Below are 17,169 nucleotides of genomic sequence, written 5' to 3'. Positions count from 1 at the left end.
GTGCATGAGCACTGGGTAGTTGTGAAGACACGTCTGTCGGGTTGCGAAGGAGATCCAAATGAGGTGTGAAAATGGGACGGAATGAGGGAGAAATGGAGCGAGAGAAAGTGGAGCAGAAGACGGTCATCATTCACTTCAGCTTATTATCCATCTGTCAGCTCCACGTCTTTATGACTGCGGTTCATTCAACAATACTTGTTTATCTCTCGCTCTCTCACTCACTCACATCCTCTATTGTTCCTTATCGTTTGTTTAAGCAAGTGTTTTCCAATAGGCCTACTTTCTCAACATCTTGGGCTGTAGGCCTATATATCGGCTTTTAGTCTAATATTAATGAATCTGGTTTTATAAAGGGCTTCTCAGAAAGACTGAAGTTCTACACTTAGTCAGTTAGGAAGTCAATAGAAAACGTCAAATGAAATATTGTACAGTCAATGGTTGACATGTTGTGCCTTTTGGAAGGCGTCTTTCTCGGGTCTGATCAGCACCTCAGTCTGAGGTCCATACCTGATGCTGTGTGTTTGTCAAGCCGCGTATCAAAAGCAATCTCATTTTATTGGTCGCATACACATGTAGCTGATTTGCGGGCATAGCGAAATGCTTGAAGGATTAATATTCGTGTTGTTTTGGAGCGTCTCCTCTCCTCAAAGCATGTCTGTGATAGAGGGATGAAGCGAGGGATGAAGGATGGATGAAGGATGGATAGACGGGTGGATAAGCCTAATCCAGGAGATGTCTAGTTTTCTCCTCATATGGCAGATCTGTTAGCCGTGTCTACTGGTCCCTCTGTGTTCAGAACAATAGGTCCTGTAATCACTGCTGCCATGGCCAGCTTGCGTTTGCATGTTATCTTAATACTGTACGCATGCCAGATGGTGTGATGCTCACCCCAATCACAGAACAGGCCAGGAGCCCCACACCAAGCGTGGGGAGTCAGAGAGAGGGGGAGAGAGAGGGGGGGAGAGAGAGAGAGAGAGAGGGTAAGGTTTGCTGAGGAGAGAGAGAGGAGAAACTTGCAGAATGCTTCTCTGTGTGAATCTGGCACAGCCATTGCAGAACACTAGAGCATGGCAGTGAACCTGTCAAATACACAAACACACATACTCTACACACACACACACACAGCATTGTGAATGTACACTGCAAAAAGGTTCAGGAGAGGAGGAGACGAGGTTGGAAGGGGGGGACCTTTTACCCACAAATTCAACAATCATTTGCAATCCCATTCAAGCTCCAGTTTCAGCCCCCTCCCATCTCCATCCCCCATCCATTTGGGAAGACATAAAGGAATACGGGGCAGTAGTAGGGGCAGGCAGAGAATTGAGTTTGTGTGTGCACTTGTGTGTGTATCTCCATAGTGCTTTGTATGTATGTACGTGTGTGTGTCTGATAGAAGCTGAACAGAGTGGACAATAGGCGGATTGTATGTGATCTATATTCATGTGGCACAGATTCAGTGGCCGTGTGCTAACAGCAGGCTGGCTGATCAGAGAGAGGGAGGGAGGGAATGACGGAGAAAATGATCAGAGTTGTGGTGAGATGAAAAGGGACATACACACAGACATTCAGTCAGGAACAGTTGTTGGTCTCTAAGAAAAGTCAACAGTCCTTTCTTTGTGCATCAGAGTACAAAGCAGGTGGTGTCCCTAACTACTAAAGTCTACTACAGGAGAGGAAATATCAGACCAGCATAGGCCTCCTGGGGAAGTGAAGAGAAACTCACAGCAGAGAGGAGATGTGAGATTCAGACATGAGAGAGAGAGAGCGCGCTTTGGTAGGTCCCAGAGTGGGAGTGGTGGAGAGGGAGAGAAACACAGTAGGCTAGCCTATTTATTCTGTATTTATGAAATCCATATACCTTACAGTTAAATATAATTACTCCTGGTCATACTGTTACATCGTGTTTGAATCTTTAATCTTTAGTCCTGCAGAGAGAGAGAGAGAGGGAGAGAGAAAGAAAAAGAGGGAATAAGAGAGAGAGAGAAAGGGATAGGGAGAAATGAAGAGAAAGGGTGAGAGAACACCATGGTAACCAAAGCACAAGGGAACAGATTCTACACCCCTCCCGCTGTGTGTGTGTGTGTGTGCGCGCGTTCCTCAAAGGTCTGGGCAGCGCCTGAGATGGGAGGGGGTGGGCAGTGTGTGTGAGGGGGAGAGGCTCATTGTGAACACAGCAGACACACACACACACACACACACACAGAGCTGAGCCACCATATAGAGTGAGTGGAGAAGAGCGGCGGCAGCACTCGTTTGTCCTGTCCTCCTCCTCGTTCCCTCGCTCATCTGCGTCGCCTTTACAAGACCTTTCTATTAATATTATTATAGGAAAATAAAGACTGACTGGAATAATGGTGTTTATCGGGACCTCGTTAAAATCTGTCATTAAATACTTCAAGAGGAAGGGTAAGAGAGACACTTTGGTTTCATTTTCTCTGCCTTTCCTTCCCTTTATTAAATATATCATTCATTTCCCAGTTATGACAGATCAGGTGTCACTTTGAGAGGACTTTTCATAAAATGAGTTTTAAGTTGTGGATAATGTTACACAGTACGTTGTCATGGGGGGGTGTTTCTGTGATCTGACTGAGTACATACTGTTGTTCTCTGTTACCTAGTAACCAGTGGGAGAGGCATTTAAAGGGTTAACGTCTCGGCTAGAGTTAAGTGCCCTCTCTTTCATTTGAAGCACTCTCTTGGATTTTGTAGAAATTGGGGCAATTCTGAATGAATTTAGGATAGTAGGGTCTGTGTGTCAGGGGATTGGGGACGTGCATGTGAGAGTGCGCGAGAGGTGACATGCTCTTACTGAAAGCTGTTTGTGCTTATCCTAATCTCAGGTGTATCCTGTATTACCACTGTGTGTACTGTAATTCTCAGATCAACTTTGTTAATCCTTACCTCAGCATTTTCAGACTCCTTCCACACACCTGTGTAGGTAGAAAAGGAGGCGTGAACACTGATACAGTAGGTAACCTAAACTACAGAGGGGTGTTTTATGGAGTGATACGTTGCATGGATAGAAGCACCTTGCAGCTGTCACCAGACCCTATCAATGTGATGATGCAGAGTAATCAGTAGTAGATGATATCAGCCTCTGGCCCTGCTGCATACCTCCTCTCTATTCCTCTCTATCCTGCACATCACATGGGATTGTTTCTCTGTATGTATTGGTAGGTTATAGTGCTATATACAGGATTATAAACTGGGTGGTTTGAGCCCTGAATGCTGATTGGCTGACAGCTGTATACCACGGGTATGACAAAACATTTATTTTTAATGCACTAATTACGTTGGTAACCAGTTTATAATAGCAATAAGGCACCTCAGGGGTTTGTGGTATATGGGCAATAAACCACAGCGAAGGGCTGTGTCCAGGCACTCCTCGATGCGTCGTGCGTAAGAACAGTCCATAGCCGTGGTATATTGGCCATATACCACACCCCCCCCGTGCCTTATTGCTTAATTAGAAGTTGTCAATATGCACAGATTCTTTTTAAATATAGATTCTAAGAGGACCATGTTTCTGTGTGTGTTTCTGCAACTTTTGATTTTCTTTCCTCTCTGCGATAATTGTGTGCTGGTAGTGAGGGAGGTGTGCTTGGGGAGGTTAGGTGACAACTGAAAAGAGCCTGATGTGGACATTGTGGTAGCATGCGTGTTTCTGGGTGAGTGTGATGGGGTTCGGGGGTTGTCTGGGGCTGGGGGTATTGTACTAGTGAAAGGCCTGATGTGGAGGCTGATTCTGTGGGACAATACAGGCTTTATGTCCATAGTCCCAGTGGCCTTGGTCTGGCTCTGTGGCTCTGTGGCTCTGTACTGGCTCTATTCACCACATCAGGCCCCAGGGTGGGGGGAGAGCTAGCTACCTGCATGGACTGGGCTGGAGGATACTCCCAGCTGTGTTTGTGTATGAGACAGTGTTTTGACTAGGTTGTTTGGGACTAGTGGATACAAGTGCGTAACTTCATTTGTGTATTTAGAGTTGTGTGTAGGCCTATCTATGCACTGTTAGTCTGGTGCAACAGTAGCCCTTATGTGAGTGGTTAGGCATGTTTGGGTGTCTGTTGTCAACTCCTTCACTTTATGTGAGTGTATATTTGGAGTGTGTGAGCGTGTATGTGCACGTTTGCGTGTCCCGTTCCCTCTAGCTCTGTTCTCCTGTCCAGCGTTGTCCATTGGTCAGTGGTGTGGTCTTGTGATGTGCTGTCCGGTCAGATTGATCCTTTTTACGAAGGTCTTACACACTGGCACAACAGTGTGATGGTGATATGCAAGGATACTTATACACAGTTGGTCCGTCACACACACTGAGAGCTCACACACACTGCCAATGTGGCTGACATGTGGCAGCAACGGGTGTCATTCACCCTCCGATGATTCTCCCACTTCTCAACCACATGGTATGGTGGGTCTCCGTATTCTCAGGGTTTCCTTTTCCTACATGAGAAGGTTTAGCTGTGTGTGTTTGAAGAGGAGAACGGAGAGCGATGTGTTGGCGAGATGTGCCTAGCTGTTTGTAAAGAACAGTTGGTTAGCAAAAGAGCAAGGTCATGAAGGAATACAAAGGCTCCTCTCTCCCTGCCAAAGAGGTAGTTAACCGGCCATCTAAGAGGTGTCAACTTTAACTGCTGAAGAGAGGAACTCCAAACAGACGTCACGTCACACTCCAACGGTCGGCCCTGCCACCTGTGGTCCCTAGGGACTGGCACACTGGATGGCGCCTTCACACCTGTGGAAACATATAACCCCTGCCTTACACAAACACCCCCCCTCCCAAGTCCCTCATCTCATTTGCCTTTCCCTCAGGCCTTTTGCACCGTTCAAATGGCAGTTCAACTGTTGACATTTGGACAGGCCCCGGGGCCTTCTAATGGAGGACGTCAACCTGTTTAAACGTACAACATTTGAACACCATCCACCCCAGGGGATTCCAAGTGTTTCCGAGACTTTCTCCTTGGCCTTTTGGGCTCTCAACAGAGCCACTCAAAGGGCTGTGTTGGGGACAGGGTGGTAGTTGTAGGGACAGGACACACATTTCCTCTAATGGTCCATTAGCACATATGGGAATGAATAAGGGTCAAGTCAAAAGGACCCTTCACCCCCCTCAACCCCAAAAAACACACACTACCTCAGATGGCCCATTTGCACCTGTGGGAAGACTCCTTCATGCACCCCGCATCCCCACACACACACACCTCCTTCCTTAGCCTGCCCCTTTCCAGGATCCTCCCAACTTTCTCCTCTTTCTGTTCTTACTTGTCTGACTTTTTCCTGAGATAGATGGTCATGTTGTTAGTCAGTACAGGCACAGAACTAGAGAGTTTGTTTAGAGGAATGGAGATACGTGGTCTCCCAATCCCAGATAGTACTTTAGTCTGGATACAATCGCTCGGTAAGTCCAGTGTGTGTGTGTGTGTGTGTGTGTGTGTGTGTGGTGTGTGTGTGTGTTTTCTTGAAATGGGCAATGTAAACAGCAGATGGTGGCACTACTCGTTGTGTGTTTTTGTACCCTCTCTATTTCCTTATTGTTGAGATGTTGTGCAGGATGTGACCTGAGGATTGTGTTTGGACAATATTGGGTGACCAGGAAATAACCAAACAGGGTGAACAATGATTAGTCTGTGCTCCCGAGTGGCGCAGTGGCCTAAGGCACTGCATCTCAGTGCTAGAGGCGTCACTACAGACCCTGGTTTGATCCCAGGCTGTATCACGACCGGCCGTGATCGGGAGTCCCACAGGGAGGCGCACAATTGGCCGGGGTAGGCCGTCATTGTAAATAAGAATTTGTTCTTAGCTGACTTGCCTAGTTAAATAAAATAAATAAATAGGTAGAAACCTTCTTTGAACATTTGAGAAGTTGTTTGAGAGGCAATGTTTTGGAAGGTCTTCTTAGCTTGTTCGATTGGCAGTAGGCTAGTGTCTGAAACAATGCTCTTTGTGGGTTTTTGTGTTGAAGCCTGGTCTCTCAGTGGAGAACATGCTGTTTTGAAAACTACATTGAGTGTACAAAACATTAGGAACACCTGCTCTTTCCATGACAGACTGACCAGGTGAAAGTTAAGATCCCTTATTGATGTCACTTGTTAAATCCACTTCAACCAGTGTAGATGAAGGGGAGGAGACATGTTAAAGAATGATTTTTAAGCCTTGAGACAATTGAGAAATGTATGTGTGCCATTCAGAGGGTGAATGTGCAAGACAAAAGATTGAAGTGCGCAACTCAATATTAGGAAGGTGTTCCTAATGTTTTGTACACTCAGTGTCTATTGTAATGTTCTTCAGTTGGAACTTCTGACTAACCTTCCCTCCACTTTCCATTGCCCTCCACAGTTTAGTCATTTAACAGACTCTCTTATCCAGAGTGACTTACAGTAGTGAATGCACACATTTTCATACTGGTCCCCGTGGGAATCGAACCCACAACCCTGGTGTTGCAAGTGCCATGCTCTACCAACTGAGCTACACGCGACCATGCATCACAGTGGAGTGTTAAAGCTGTTTGTGTGTAGGGTCACACCTTCATACAAATGTCACTCCCTCCTTCCACTCCAACTCAAACAAGATTTATTAGCATTCCAACCTCCAGATAAATAACAGCTGGCCTATAGGCTGGGTAAGGTGGCAGGTAGCCTAGTGGTTAGAGCATTGGGCCAGTAAGCGAAAAGTTGATAGTTTGAATCCCCGAGCTGACAAGGTGAAAAATCTGTCGATGTGCCTTTTGAGCAAGGCCTTTAACCCTAATTGCTCCTGGGTCGCTTTTGATAATGGCTGTCCCTGGCCGTGACTCCACGGTTTAGAGTATATATTGAAAACAACATGGGGGGTTTCTGCTCGTTTTTATTTCAAAATGGAACATGAATTGCACCAGTGTGTCCTGAAGTTGACGGCTTGATTGAAGAAGAAGAAAAACATTTCCAATGAAATAGAACAAATATAAGCACCCACCAAGTTCTTATTTATTTCAAAGCATCGGTCCCTATCCCTGACATACAACAGTACCAAAACACATCTAGCCTATATTGTTAAACACGACTGCCTTTTTAAACTGTAAATCATTTAACTTCCTTCCCTCTCTCTCCTCCCTCCGTAGCGGTGTCTAACCTGGATGAGGAGAGCAAGTGGACGGCCCACTACACAGCCCCGTGGCACCAGCAGGAGAACGTGTTCCTGCCCGGCAGCAGACCGCCCTGCGTAGAGGACCTCCACCGCCAGGCCAAGGTCAACCTCAAGACCGCACTGAGGGGTAAGGACCACGACCATACACAAACATGACCATACACACACACACATACAGACACACACACACACAAATACAGTGTTTTTGGAATGTCACCGACCACCCATTGCATTTCATCACCCTCAATATCTCTTGATACTTTATTGATGTTCACGACGTTCCGACAACGTTGTAAAAAAAGAAAAAAAAGAAAAGAAACGTCCAAAGCGTTTGTTTGCCTAGCTGCACAACACACCCGTGTTAAGCCCTCCTGTGGTGTGTCCAGTATCTTTGAGGGGTGAACATGAAAGGTTCTCCCAAAGCAGCCACAACTAGTCACTTCCTGGTCTGTTCCCAAAGAGAAAGGTTCAGGTGTGGGAAAAGGCATGGGGGAGGAGTTGAGTTGGAGTGGGTGTGGATGGGGTTGGTCTGTGCTAGTTTGTGTTGATCAGTGTAAATGACAAGACATGCGGTCTGCCGTTCGTTCGCTTGCTGACGGCACGGTGTTATAGAGTCTGACTGACAACATTTTGGACCGTTTCTACGTGTAGAATCTGGTTGCACTCGGTTTTCAAAATATGGCTGCCATTCTATTCAGGGGTGCTAAGTTCTCTCGGCCGGCAAACGTGATCGGTGTGTCCGTGCCTTTAGAGAGATTCTCTGGTACTTTTGTATACTTTTTAGCCAGTAATTCTGAAAGTAGCACTGACTCATGAGCCAAAAGTGTGTACCACGTCACATATGTGCACCACGTTATTGCTCTCTCCCTGGCTCTGCTGTGTGAGCGTCTTGCTAACTGTCACTCAAATGGTGAGGGGCTGAACCACATTGGCTGCCTGGAACTCAAATTGCTATGGAGCTGGCCCATGTGGGGAAAATGTAGGGACAATGGCACTGCACCATTGCCAGTAAACAGTCGCTTTCAAACTAGGGATTTCGTGGCTAATTGAGGTAAGACTTGTAATTCTGCTCATAGATTATGCATGTATGAACTACACATTGGCACATCCAGCCCAAAGCGGGAGGTTTAAAAAAATACTTAGTCGCCAAAGTTCTGTAGCATGTCTTTAAGGATGGTGTGTGAGTAGGTGAGTGTGGGGCGGGGGCTTGTTATTTATGTGCTAGGTGAGCTTGTGTGCCAAGCAGAAAAAGAGAGAGAAGATAAAGGGAGAAAAAGGAGGAGAGAGAGAGAGGGGGAGATAAAGAAGAGGAGAGCAGAGAGAGGGAATAGGAGGAGAGGGACTGAAGACAATAGAAGAGGTAAGCTAATGCATAGAGTGTTATTAATTCACCTCCACTAAGATAATGCCACACACACTGTCTTTGTCCTTCTGTCCCATTGTCCTGGTTCTATGTGAGGTTATTGTCCATGTAATATGACACACACCCGCCATGCTACACACCGCATGGGTAATGGTATCCTTTGATCACCTGCCACCGTCCTTCTGAAAAAGCCCTTCCAACAGGTGTCTGGGGATACTGTCTGTGTTGGTCAGTCTGTTACGTCGTGGTGTGTGTTCAGCTGCTGCACCCATGTTCTCTTCCCATGAAGCTGCTGCTGGGATGCTCTGTTACATCATGGTCAGCCTACAGTCTGCTAGGAATAGAAGCAGTACACAATGTATACGTTCAAACTAAACCCTGTACAAAGCTGTAACACAAGGGGACCTAGAAACTGCCCAAAGCGCTGTTCTATGGCTGACCAGTCTGGTTAGAGTCAGGATATGAGTTGGTATAGAGAGAAACGTATCTGAGAGCAGCGCATAAGGTCTATCCACCACCGTGCCCCTGCTCCTGTGCTTATGAAGCCCCCTCTCATTAAATCAATGTTATTCCCGTCGGCCATATCACCAGGACAGAGACACAAAGAGAAGTTAGGGAAAATTCAATATCAGACCCTGCTTGGGTCTCAAAGCAATCGATATGTAATCAGCTGCTAGTGTCATCGGCACCACGCCCGAGTCTCTCAACAGTTAGGACAGGGTCATTACCCATAATGCCATTCGTCGGCACATTCTGGTGTCAGGTTGTGGTCGTGTGCGCACAAGGGTGACTGATTGGGAGGGAAAGCACAGACATATTGCGTAATATCAGACACATTATAGTCAATAGTGTTTGAAAGATTTGATCGAACATGTTCAATTAGTACCTCGCTCTCTTTCTACATCATTCTGGGATGGTGCCATGTGACCATAGCAATAAACCTCCATATTTCCCCTTCAGCTAAACTCCAGTCCCTGTTCTGCTCGACAACAGTCCTGGAAACGGAAACTGTGTAACACCTATTCCCCTCCTCATCTCAAGTGGCTTCTAAAACCCTTCTATTCCAGATCACAGGCGCAAACACTAACAGCCATCAGTAACTAGCTGCTCCATTAGGTTCCATTAAATGACAGTATTATACATGCAGACAGCGCCTCAGTGCCTGAAGAGACCTACTCTAATTAGCTATGTAGGCATTAGGACATGAAAGAGGAAAGTAGTCAGTAAGGTGTAGCTCTGTAGAGGGTACGAACACATCAAACCACTCCTTCACATGAATATGACAATGGGCAGATTTACATTTGTACATCAGTGATTTGACTAATTAGTTGCTGCTATTCAACACAAAAGACTAGAGGAGTAGCGAATGTCTTTGTCGCTATACACACATCAAACGGAGATGGCAGAGACTAGAGAAATGAATAGGCCGATTTGGTCGCTGTGGTAAAGAGCATTTGGTGTAAATGATCTATATATTTTTATTGAACCTTTATTTGGGCTCCCGAGTGGTGCAGCAGTCTAAGGCACTGCATCTGTGCTTGAGGCGTCACTACAGACCCTGGTTCGACCCCGGGCTGTATCACAACCGGCAGTGATTGGGAGTTCCATAGGGCGGCGCACAATTGGCCCAGCTTCGTTTCAGGTTATATCGACATAACCTGAAAGGCCGCTCAGCAAGGAAGAAGCCACTGCTCTAAAACCGCCATAAAAAAGCCAGACTACGGTTTGCAACTGCACAAGGGGACAAAGATTGTACTTTTTGGAGAAATATCCTCTGGTCTGATGAAACAAAAATATAACTGTTTGGACATAATGACCATCGTTATGTTTGGAGGAAAAAGGGGGACGCTTGCAAGCCGAAGAACACCATCCCAACCGTGAAGCACGGGGGTGGCAGCATCATGTTGTGGGGTTGCTTTGCTGCAGGAGGGACTGGTGCACTTCACAAAATAGATGGCATCATGAGGCAGGAAAAGTATGTGGATATATTGAAGCAACATCTCAAGACATCAGTCAGAAAGTTGAAGCTTGGTCACAAATGGGTCTTCCAAATGGACAATGACCCCAAGCATACTTCCAAAGTTGTGGAAAAATGGCTTAAGGACAACAATGTCAAGGTATTAGAGTGGCCATCACAAAGCCCTGACCTCAATCCTATAGAACATTTGTGGGCAGAACTGAAAAAGCGTGTGCGAACAAGGAGGTCTACAAACCTGACTCAGTTACAACAGCTCTGTCAGGCGGAGTGGGCCAAAATTCACCCAACTTATTGTGGGAAGCTTGTGGAAGGCTACCTCGACACATTTGAACTAAGTTAAATAATTTAAAGGCAATGCTACCAAATACTAATTGAGTGCATGTAAACTTCTGACCCACTGGGAATGTGATGAAAAAAATAAAAGCAGAAATAAATCATTCTCTCTACTATTATTCTGACATTTCACATTCTTAAAATAAAGTGGTGATCCTAACTGACCTAAGACAGGGAATTTTTACTAGGATTAAATGTCAGGAATTGTGAAAAACCGAGTTTAAATGTATTTGCCTAAGGTGTTTGTAAACTTCTGACTTCAACTGTAGCTTGAAAATCGCTCTGATGTGGACATGTATATAGCTATAGAATTATCTATAGCATTTTAGATATACTATTCAATCATGCATATATAAATATTATTTAATTAGAAATTATTAAGTTATGTATAATTAGTCTAGTACATAAAATTTCTACATCTCGTTAGTAGATGATGTGTTATTTAGTAGCTGATCTAGTTAGTCATGCAAATATGACAAAGGAGTCCCTGGTAGCAGTGTGTTGGCAGAGTGACTGAAGTGTAAATAGCCACTGAGGGAGGAGGTGTTTGAGAGAGAAGGACGATTCCACCATCTGTGTGTGACAGACTGGAAGGGATACCCCCTCCTAGCTCCCACACACACATGCATGTACACACACACACGTAGATTAGGAACACACACATCTCACCCCTCACAGCAGGGTCTAATGAGAGACGCTGTCAGCGCTGTCAGGTGCTGCTGCTGAGGCAGGGGCCACACACACACACGCACCCGCACACACACACACACACACACACACACACACACACACACACACACACACACACACACACACACACACACACACACACACACACACACACACACACACACACACACACACACACACACACACACAGGCTGCTCGTCTATATGCTGTGTGTCTCTGAACAGCTGCCTGGTATATTGCACAGGTCAGCTCCTCTGCTGTGCGTGTTCCCTGAGGTGTTGAGCTCTCGACAGGTGTAGACACCACTACCAGGGGTGTGGACACCACTACCAGGGGTGTAGATACCTACCAGGGGTGTCAGTCTGTGTGTGTGTGTGTGTGTGTGTATTAAGGTTTGTGTAACCCATTCCCTCCCTCTCTCTTCCAGAGTGTGACAAGTTAAGGAAGGATGGTTTCCGTAGCTCCCAGTACTACTCTCAGGGCCCCACCTTCTCTGGCAGGGCAGAGTCCCACAGCAGCCTGCAGGATGATGAGGACTACACAGACAAGAAGGTAACACACAGCGCACACGCACGCACGCACACAGCATGCACACACGCACGCTTACACGCACGCACGCATGCACACAGCACGCACGCACACACACACACACACACTCAGCACCCATAGAAAAATAATTGCACACACCAAACTGGTATCTGTCTGCCCTCCAGTGGTTTGATGCAGAAGTGCACCACCTCTCTGTATTTTCCTTTAACATTGCCTGCACCCCCCCACCTCTCTCTCTCTCATTACATTGTGTTCCTGCCATGGCTGGCTTCTCATGCGTGTACAGCCACTTGGAACTGTTTATCTGACAGGCCCTGATAGGGAACACTTGAGAGATTTATTCCAAATATCTAAATAGCATTGTTTTGATATTGGTTTAGACTTGGTGGAGCTGTTTTCACTCTAATGACAATAGACAACTTGAGAATTCCATGTGACTGACTGACACAGTGACAGTATGACATTATTAATTATCTTAACTAACCTGTGTGGTAGTGAGGTGGTATGACTGAGCTCCAGTTCTGGAACGTTAGGACTAACACGTGAATTGTCAAATAGTCAGAGAAGCCTTTTACAGGACGCTTACTTTCCTTGCATATCTCCAACCCCCTCACTCTTGTCCGCTTTTCTCTTCTCCATATTCCCACTCCTTCTGTAGTCTCTCCTCCCTCCACTTGACTCGTCCAATCGTGGGGGTCCTGATGGGTTCAGACGAGGTTGTTGAAGGGGGTCTTTCTGTTGTAGAATGAGGTGCCTCTCACCCCCTAACCCTGCTCTCTGTTGTCCCTCTCTCCAAACTGTCCCCTCTTTCCCTGGCCTGCCCCCACACCTCCTTTCGCTCTCATCCATCCCCTGCTTTTTCCTTTGGCCCAAGCCACCCTCAACCTTAACCCCCTTCCCCCACCTCTCTTGTTGCCCCCCTCTCCTCACCCCTGTTCTGTTTTCTCCAGGCTAGTGAGCCTAACTCTGGTTGACAGCAGCTCCCTCGCTCAAAGAAGAAACTGGGTTACTGTTTAGACCCACAATGGCCCCTAATGGTGGGGGCAATTCTGAAGGCTACAACATAACACATGGTTGGCTTCCTTATCCACCCTGCCCTCCTCTCCACCCTCTGACTATCCCATGTTTGAGCTGGTGTTGTCTCCCCCCCACCCGTTGGGACTGATAACATGACTGCATGCCCGCTCACAGTCTACCTGTAATTCTGCATTTGGGAATAGCATGATGGTGGTGTGGTGGGAGCTTCAAGAATTTCCCACTAACATAGGTGGGACATAACAGAGAGTAAACTTTCCCTGAGATGTTTTTACTGGACGGGTGGCACCTTGTCGAGTAAGTTCAAGTGAAGTGTGTCAGGCTGCGATGCTGTTGGAGAGGTAGGTATCTTTTGTTTTGAGATGGGAAAAGGAACCAATGTATATATTTTTTTAAATATTCTGGAATATGAATTTGATAATTGTAGATATGTGTCTAAAATATGTGTCGGCCTGTTTGGTTGATGCCCTGGGTTCTAGAGAAAGCCCAGGTGCTGCAGTGAGAAGTTTGGTGGCGCTGCTCTTCTCGTATCTCTGCAGTGTAGATGTGATTGAGAACTCACAGCCCGTCAGCACAGTTTAACGCATGAGAGCATCTCTCTCTCTCTGTTACTCTCATTTTGTTATCTCATTCTCTCACTCCTCCTTGCTGTCAGTTTGTCGGGGTGTGAGGGTGTGCATGTCAATGTGTGTATGATTGACCGTGAAACATGTTTATAGACTCTCTGGCTCAAAGGTCAGATTGCTGCAGTAAACATAGTGGTGTGTGTGGGTGTTTGGGCAATAATGAACACAATGCTGGAAGAGGTTTAAAGCGTTCATACAAAGGATGGCAGACCCAGTGGGGGCAGGTGCAACACATACACACACACACACACACACACACACACACACACACACACACACACACACACACACACACACACACACACACACACACACACACACACACACACACACACACACACTCCTTCCTCCTACAGGCTCAGGTGTGTTTCTTCAGGCTCAGTCTGAAGCTCATCTCTCCTCTTTCCCTCTCCTTCCCATCTCTCTCTCTTTTATCTCCCTTCCTCTCTACTCCTTTTCATTCCTGTGTACCCGTCTCTTCTTTCTTTTCCTCCCTCTCACTTCTCTCTCTCCTCTCCTCCAGTCCATGGCCTCGTCAGCGGAGGATGACAAGTCCCTGCACCCCATGAGGCCCCAGACCCCCCAGGAAGAGGAGGGGATAGATGAGTGTGACGGACAGGTGCGCTGCTACAAGGCCCCGACCCTCCCCACCCCTGAGGAGAAGATGAGGATGCAGGCTCAGGCCGTGCCCACTGACGTCATCCCTATCAACGTCACAGGTAGGCCACGCCCCCTGGCTGCCACACCCCCAATAGTGACCGTTGTATGTCCTAGGTTGAACATGCCCACAATTACCGATGCCATTCAACCAATGAAATAGGAGTCTTGGTCTTGAAGCAATCCTTTTTCGCCTCACTTTTAACCCCTCTGTGTGTTCGAATGGACATACTGGGAATTGCATCCACATGCATAGAGCATTGTGTTTTCTGTCTGTCAGTAGTATTATATTCCCCCTGTTTTTCTTCCATATTATTATCTCACTCTCTGACCATCCCCCTGCTAAGTGTGTGTTTGTGAGCGTGCTCAGTCCATCCCAGTGTTAGAGAGAGTGAGAGAGATTGCAGTCAAAGGTCAAAGCAGCTCCATGGCTGTATCTCAAACCATGGGGCGCCTGACAGAGACCGACACCTACGACACACACACTACATACACACACAGACACACCACCACCAGTACAAGGTGATGTAGATAACCACACGTCATCTCAGGACCCAACACAGACACCGTACTGCTCTATCTCCCACCCACTAATACATCAGCTCACTCAGCAGTCAGTCTGAGACTGCCCCCCCCCCCCCACATACACACACACACACTTTCTCTCCCTCTAACTATCTCTGTCAGCTCTGGCTCAGTGGTGTTTGTCCTGTCCTCTGACTCAGTTTGTCGCTAGCACACACCCGCTACAGGGCATAGAGAGAGAGCTGTCCGAGGCTAGATCCTGCCACAAAACACTGTAGCAAAGTAGCACAGACAGCTCCTAACAGTATCAATAGTCAGTTGGTGTTAACATGTATTTGAATACATGTAATTGTGAGACCTATTAAATCTGCAGGCTTCTTAACGCGGATTGGTTTAGAATCAGTGTTTTAAGTTAACAAAATGTCAACGTCATATCTAATCAAATTAAAAAAAGACTGTTTGAAATGTGAGCGTGTTAGACTCCATCTGTCTATATGTCAGTTTTCATATCACTTTCTCACCATCCATCAAAAAGAGCAGATTCACAGAGTCTGAACTAGTTTCAGACAGTCAGAGCAAGACACTGATCTGTCTGTATGTTTGGTCTTGTATGGCTGTGTGGGATACTCACTCTTTTAGTTTCTGTGTTTATCTGTGTGTCCCCCCCCCCCCCCCCCCGTCTATGTTATACAGCATGCTTTTCTATATATATGTGACTGTCTACTCTCTCTCTCTGTCACTCTGCCTGTCTCTAAACTCTGCATGTATGAACACAATTGCACGTGTGTTTGTATCACTAACGGGCTGGTTTTTGTTTGTCGCTGTTCTGCCTGCCTGCTCTCGCCCTCCCGGCCACTAGGGGCAACGTTTGACCGGCAGGCCAGCATCCGCCGCTCCCTCATTAACACTGACACAGTCTCCCGCCGGCCCAAGAAGGTCAAACGCAGAAAGACTATATCAGGGCTGCCTGACAACATCTGCACCGAACTAGGTATGGTATATACCCAGAGCTGTTCTGCATAAAGCTCTCACTAGTCCTCCCACCCTTCCCTCATCCCTGATCCAGACAGCTAGTCCATCCACCTACCTGCCTCACACCTCTGGCTGGTTTAGTGACTAGTTTGACTCCCCCTCATTGTTAAGTCTACCGTAGAACCACCACCATTGCTCATTCTCAAAGTCCTCTTCCCTATTCTAGAATTTCTACATCTGCTTTCTCATGCTAGAATCTTGACATTTGACATCTCTCTTCTAGAAACTCTTCATAAGCCCCCCACCCCCCGCCCCTCATAGTAAAATCTCTACTGGCATCTGTCATTGTAGGACCTTTACTTCCTCATATCTAGTAGTCCAGAGTCTGACATCACCCCGAAACACTCCGTTTCCCATGACCCCCATGGGCCCGGTCTCTGCGCTGTCCTCCTTCCTTAGCCATGATAAGTGTATCTAATGTGAACACAAAAAAAAAAACATATCTGGTGACTTACGAGAACGGCGCTGGTAACAAGTCTAGTGAATCTAAATGGGCACTTATTAGTATGTGTTAATCCCTGGGATACACTGATAATCTAAGCATGCCACAGTGTGTCCCACACACCCCACCACTAAACCCTGCATCTAATCCCAGCATTCCTACCACAGATGTCATTCTATCTTCATATTTCCACAACTGTGTAATGCACACTCGCCTATCATGGGGGAGTGGGGTTGGCTTGAGGCCAATGGAGGGAGGGGGAGAATGATGGGGGAGGTTAAGTAGGAAAGGGTATATGATGTGGGGTGAATGGACAATATTGGTTTTCTGTCACAATCGAAACAAACACACAGTCAAGCATACATGTCCTATTGTGGACTTCACTGTGAAATCGGTCTTAACCCGAACCCACCTCTCCTCTCCTCTGTCTCCCCAAGGCTTAGGGGATACGCCAGACGAAGAGGGCCTGAATGTTTCCATTTCCCGCCCCTGTGCGTTTATTGTCAGCTGCTGTTATGATAGCCCCACCCTTCTAACACCCCCTGACCTTTCACCCCTACTCCTCAGAACAGATGGGCTGAGGAACAGGGAGAGGGGTCAGGGTTCCTCACCCCTGCTAATAGCTATGTGCTACACTAAGTTAAGCTAACTCTATTAAGGTATGGGTGACTGGGGACTCTCCTTGCGTTAAGAGAATGTCATCTCGCTGTAGGATGAAATCAGTGCAGCTGATAGGCAGAGCTTTGAAGCCTTATTATACAGACAGACCGGTGTGAAAGACCAGACAGACAGGCTTGGAAGTCCTGATTACTGTTAGATG

The 17,169-nt window shown here is 46.8% G+C and overlaps 1 protein-coding gene across 7 annotated transcripts in view; it reads left to right on the top strand.

Annotated features, from left to right (window-relative positions):
- The window catches only part of nhsl1b (NHS-like 1b), a 164,292-nt gene that overhangs the window by 131,375 nt on the left and 15,748 nt on the right, over positions 1 to 17,169 (top strand). For 4 of the 7 annotated variants that reach the window (XM_071413144.1, XM_071413146.1, XM_071413150.1 and 1 more), the window contains exons 2-5: positions 7,094 to 7,246; positions 11,911 to 12,035; positions 14,217 to 14,412; positions 15,735 to 15,866. In XM_071413144.1, coding sequence (XP_071269245.1) covers positions 7,094 to 7,246; positions 11,911 to 12,035; positions 14,217 to 14,412; positions 15,735 to 15,866 — 606 coding nt within the window. Of the gene's footprint in view, positions 1 to 2,185; positions 2,407 to 7,093; positions 7,247 to 11,910; positions 12,036 to 14,216; positions 14,413 to 15,734; positions 15,867 to 17,169 lie in introns of those variants that run through there. The other 3 variants (XM_071413147.1, XM_071413151.1, XM_071413149.1) reach the window with 2 other exon arrangements.

The sequence above is a fragment of the Salvelinus alpinus genome, chromosome 8, assembly GCF_045679555.1.
Source record: "Salvelinus alpinus chromosome 8, SLU_Salpinus.1, whole genome shotgun sequence".
Taxonomy (NCBI): domain Eukaryota; kingdom Metazoa; phylum Chordata; class Actinopteri; order Salmoniformes; family Salmonidae; genus Salvelinus; species Salvelinus alpinus.
Note: the sequence above shows the minus strand (reverse complement) of the source record. Positions and strands in the feature narration are given on the sequence as shown.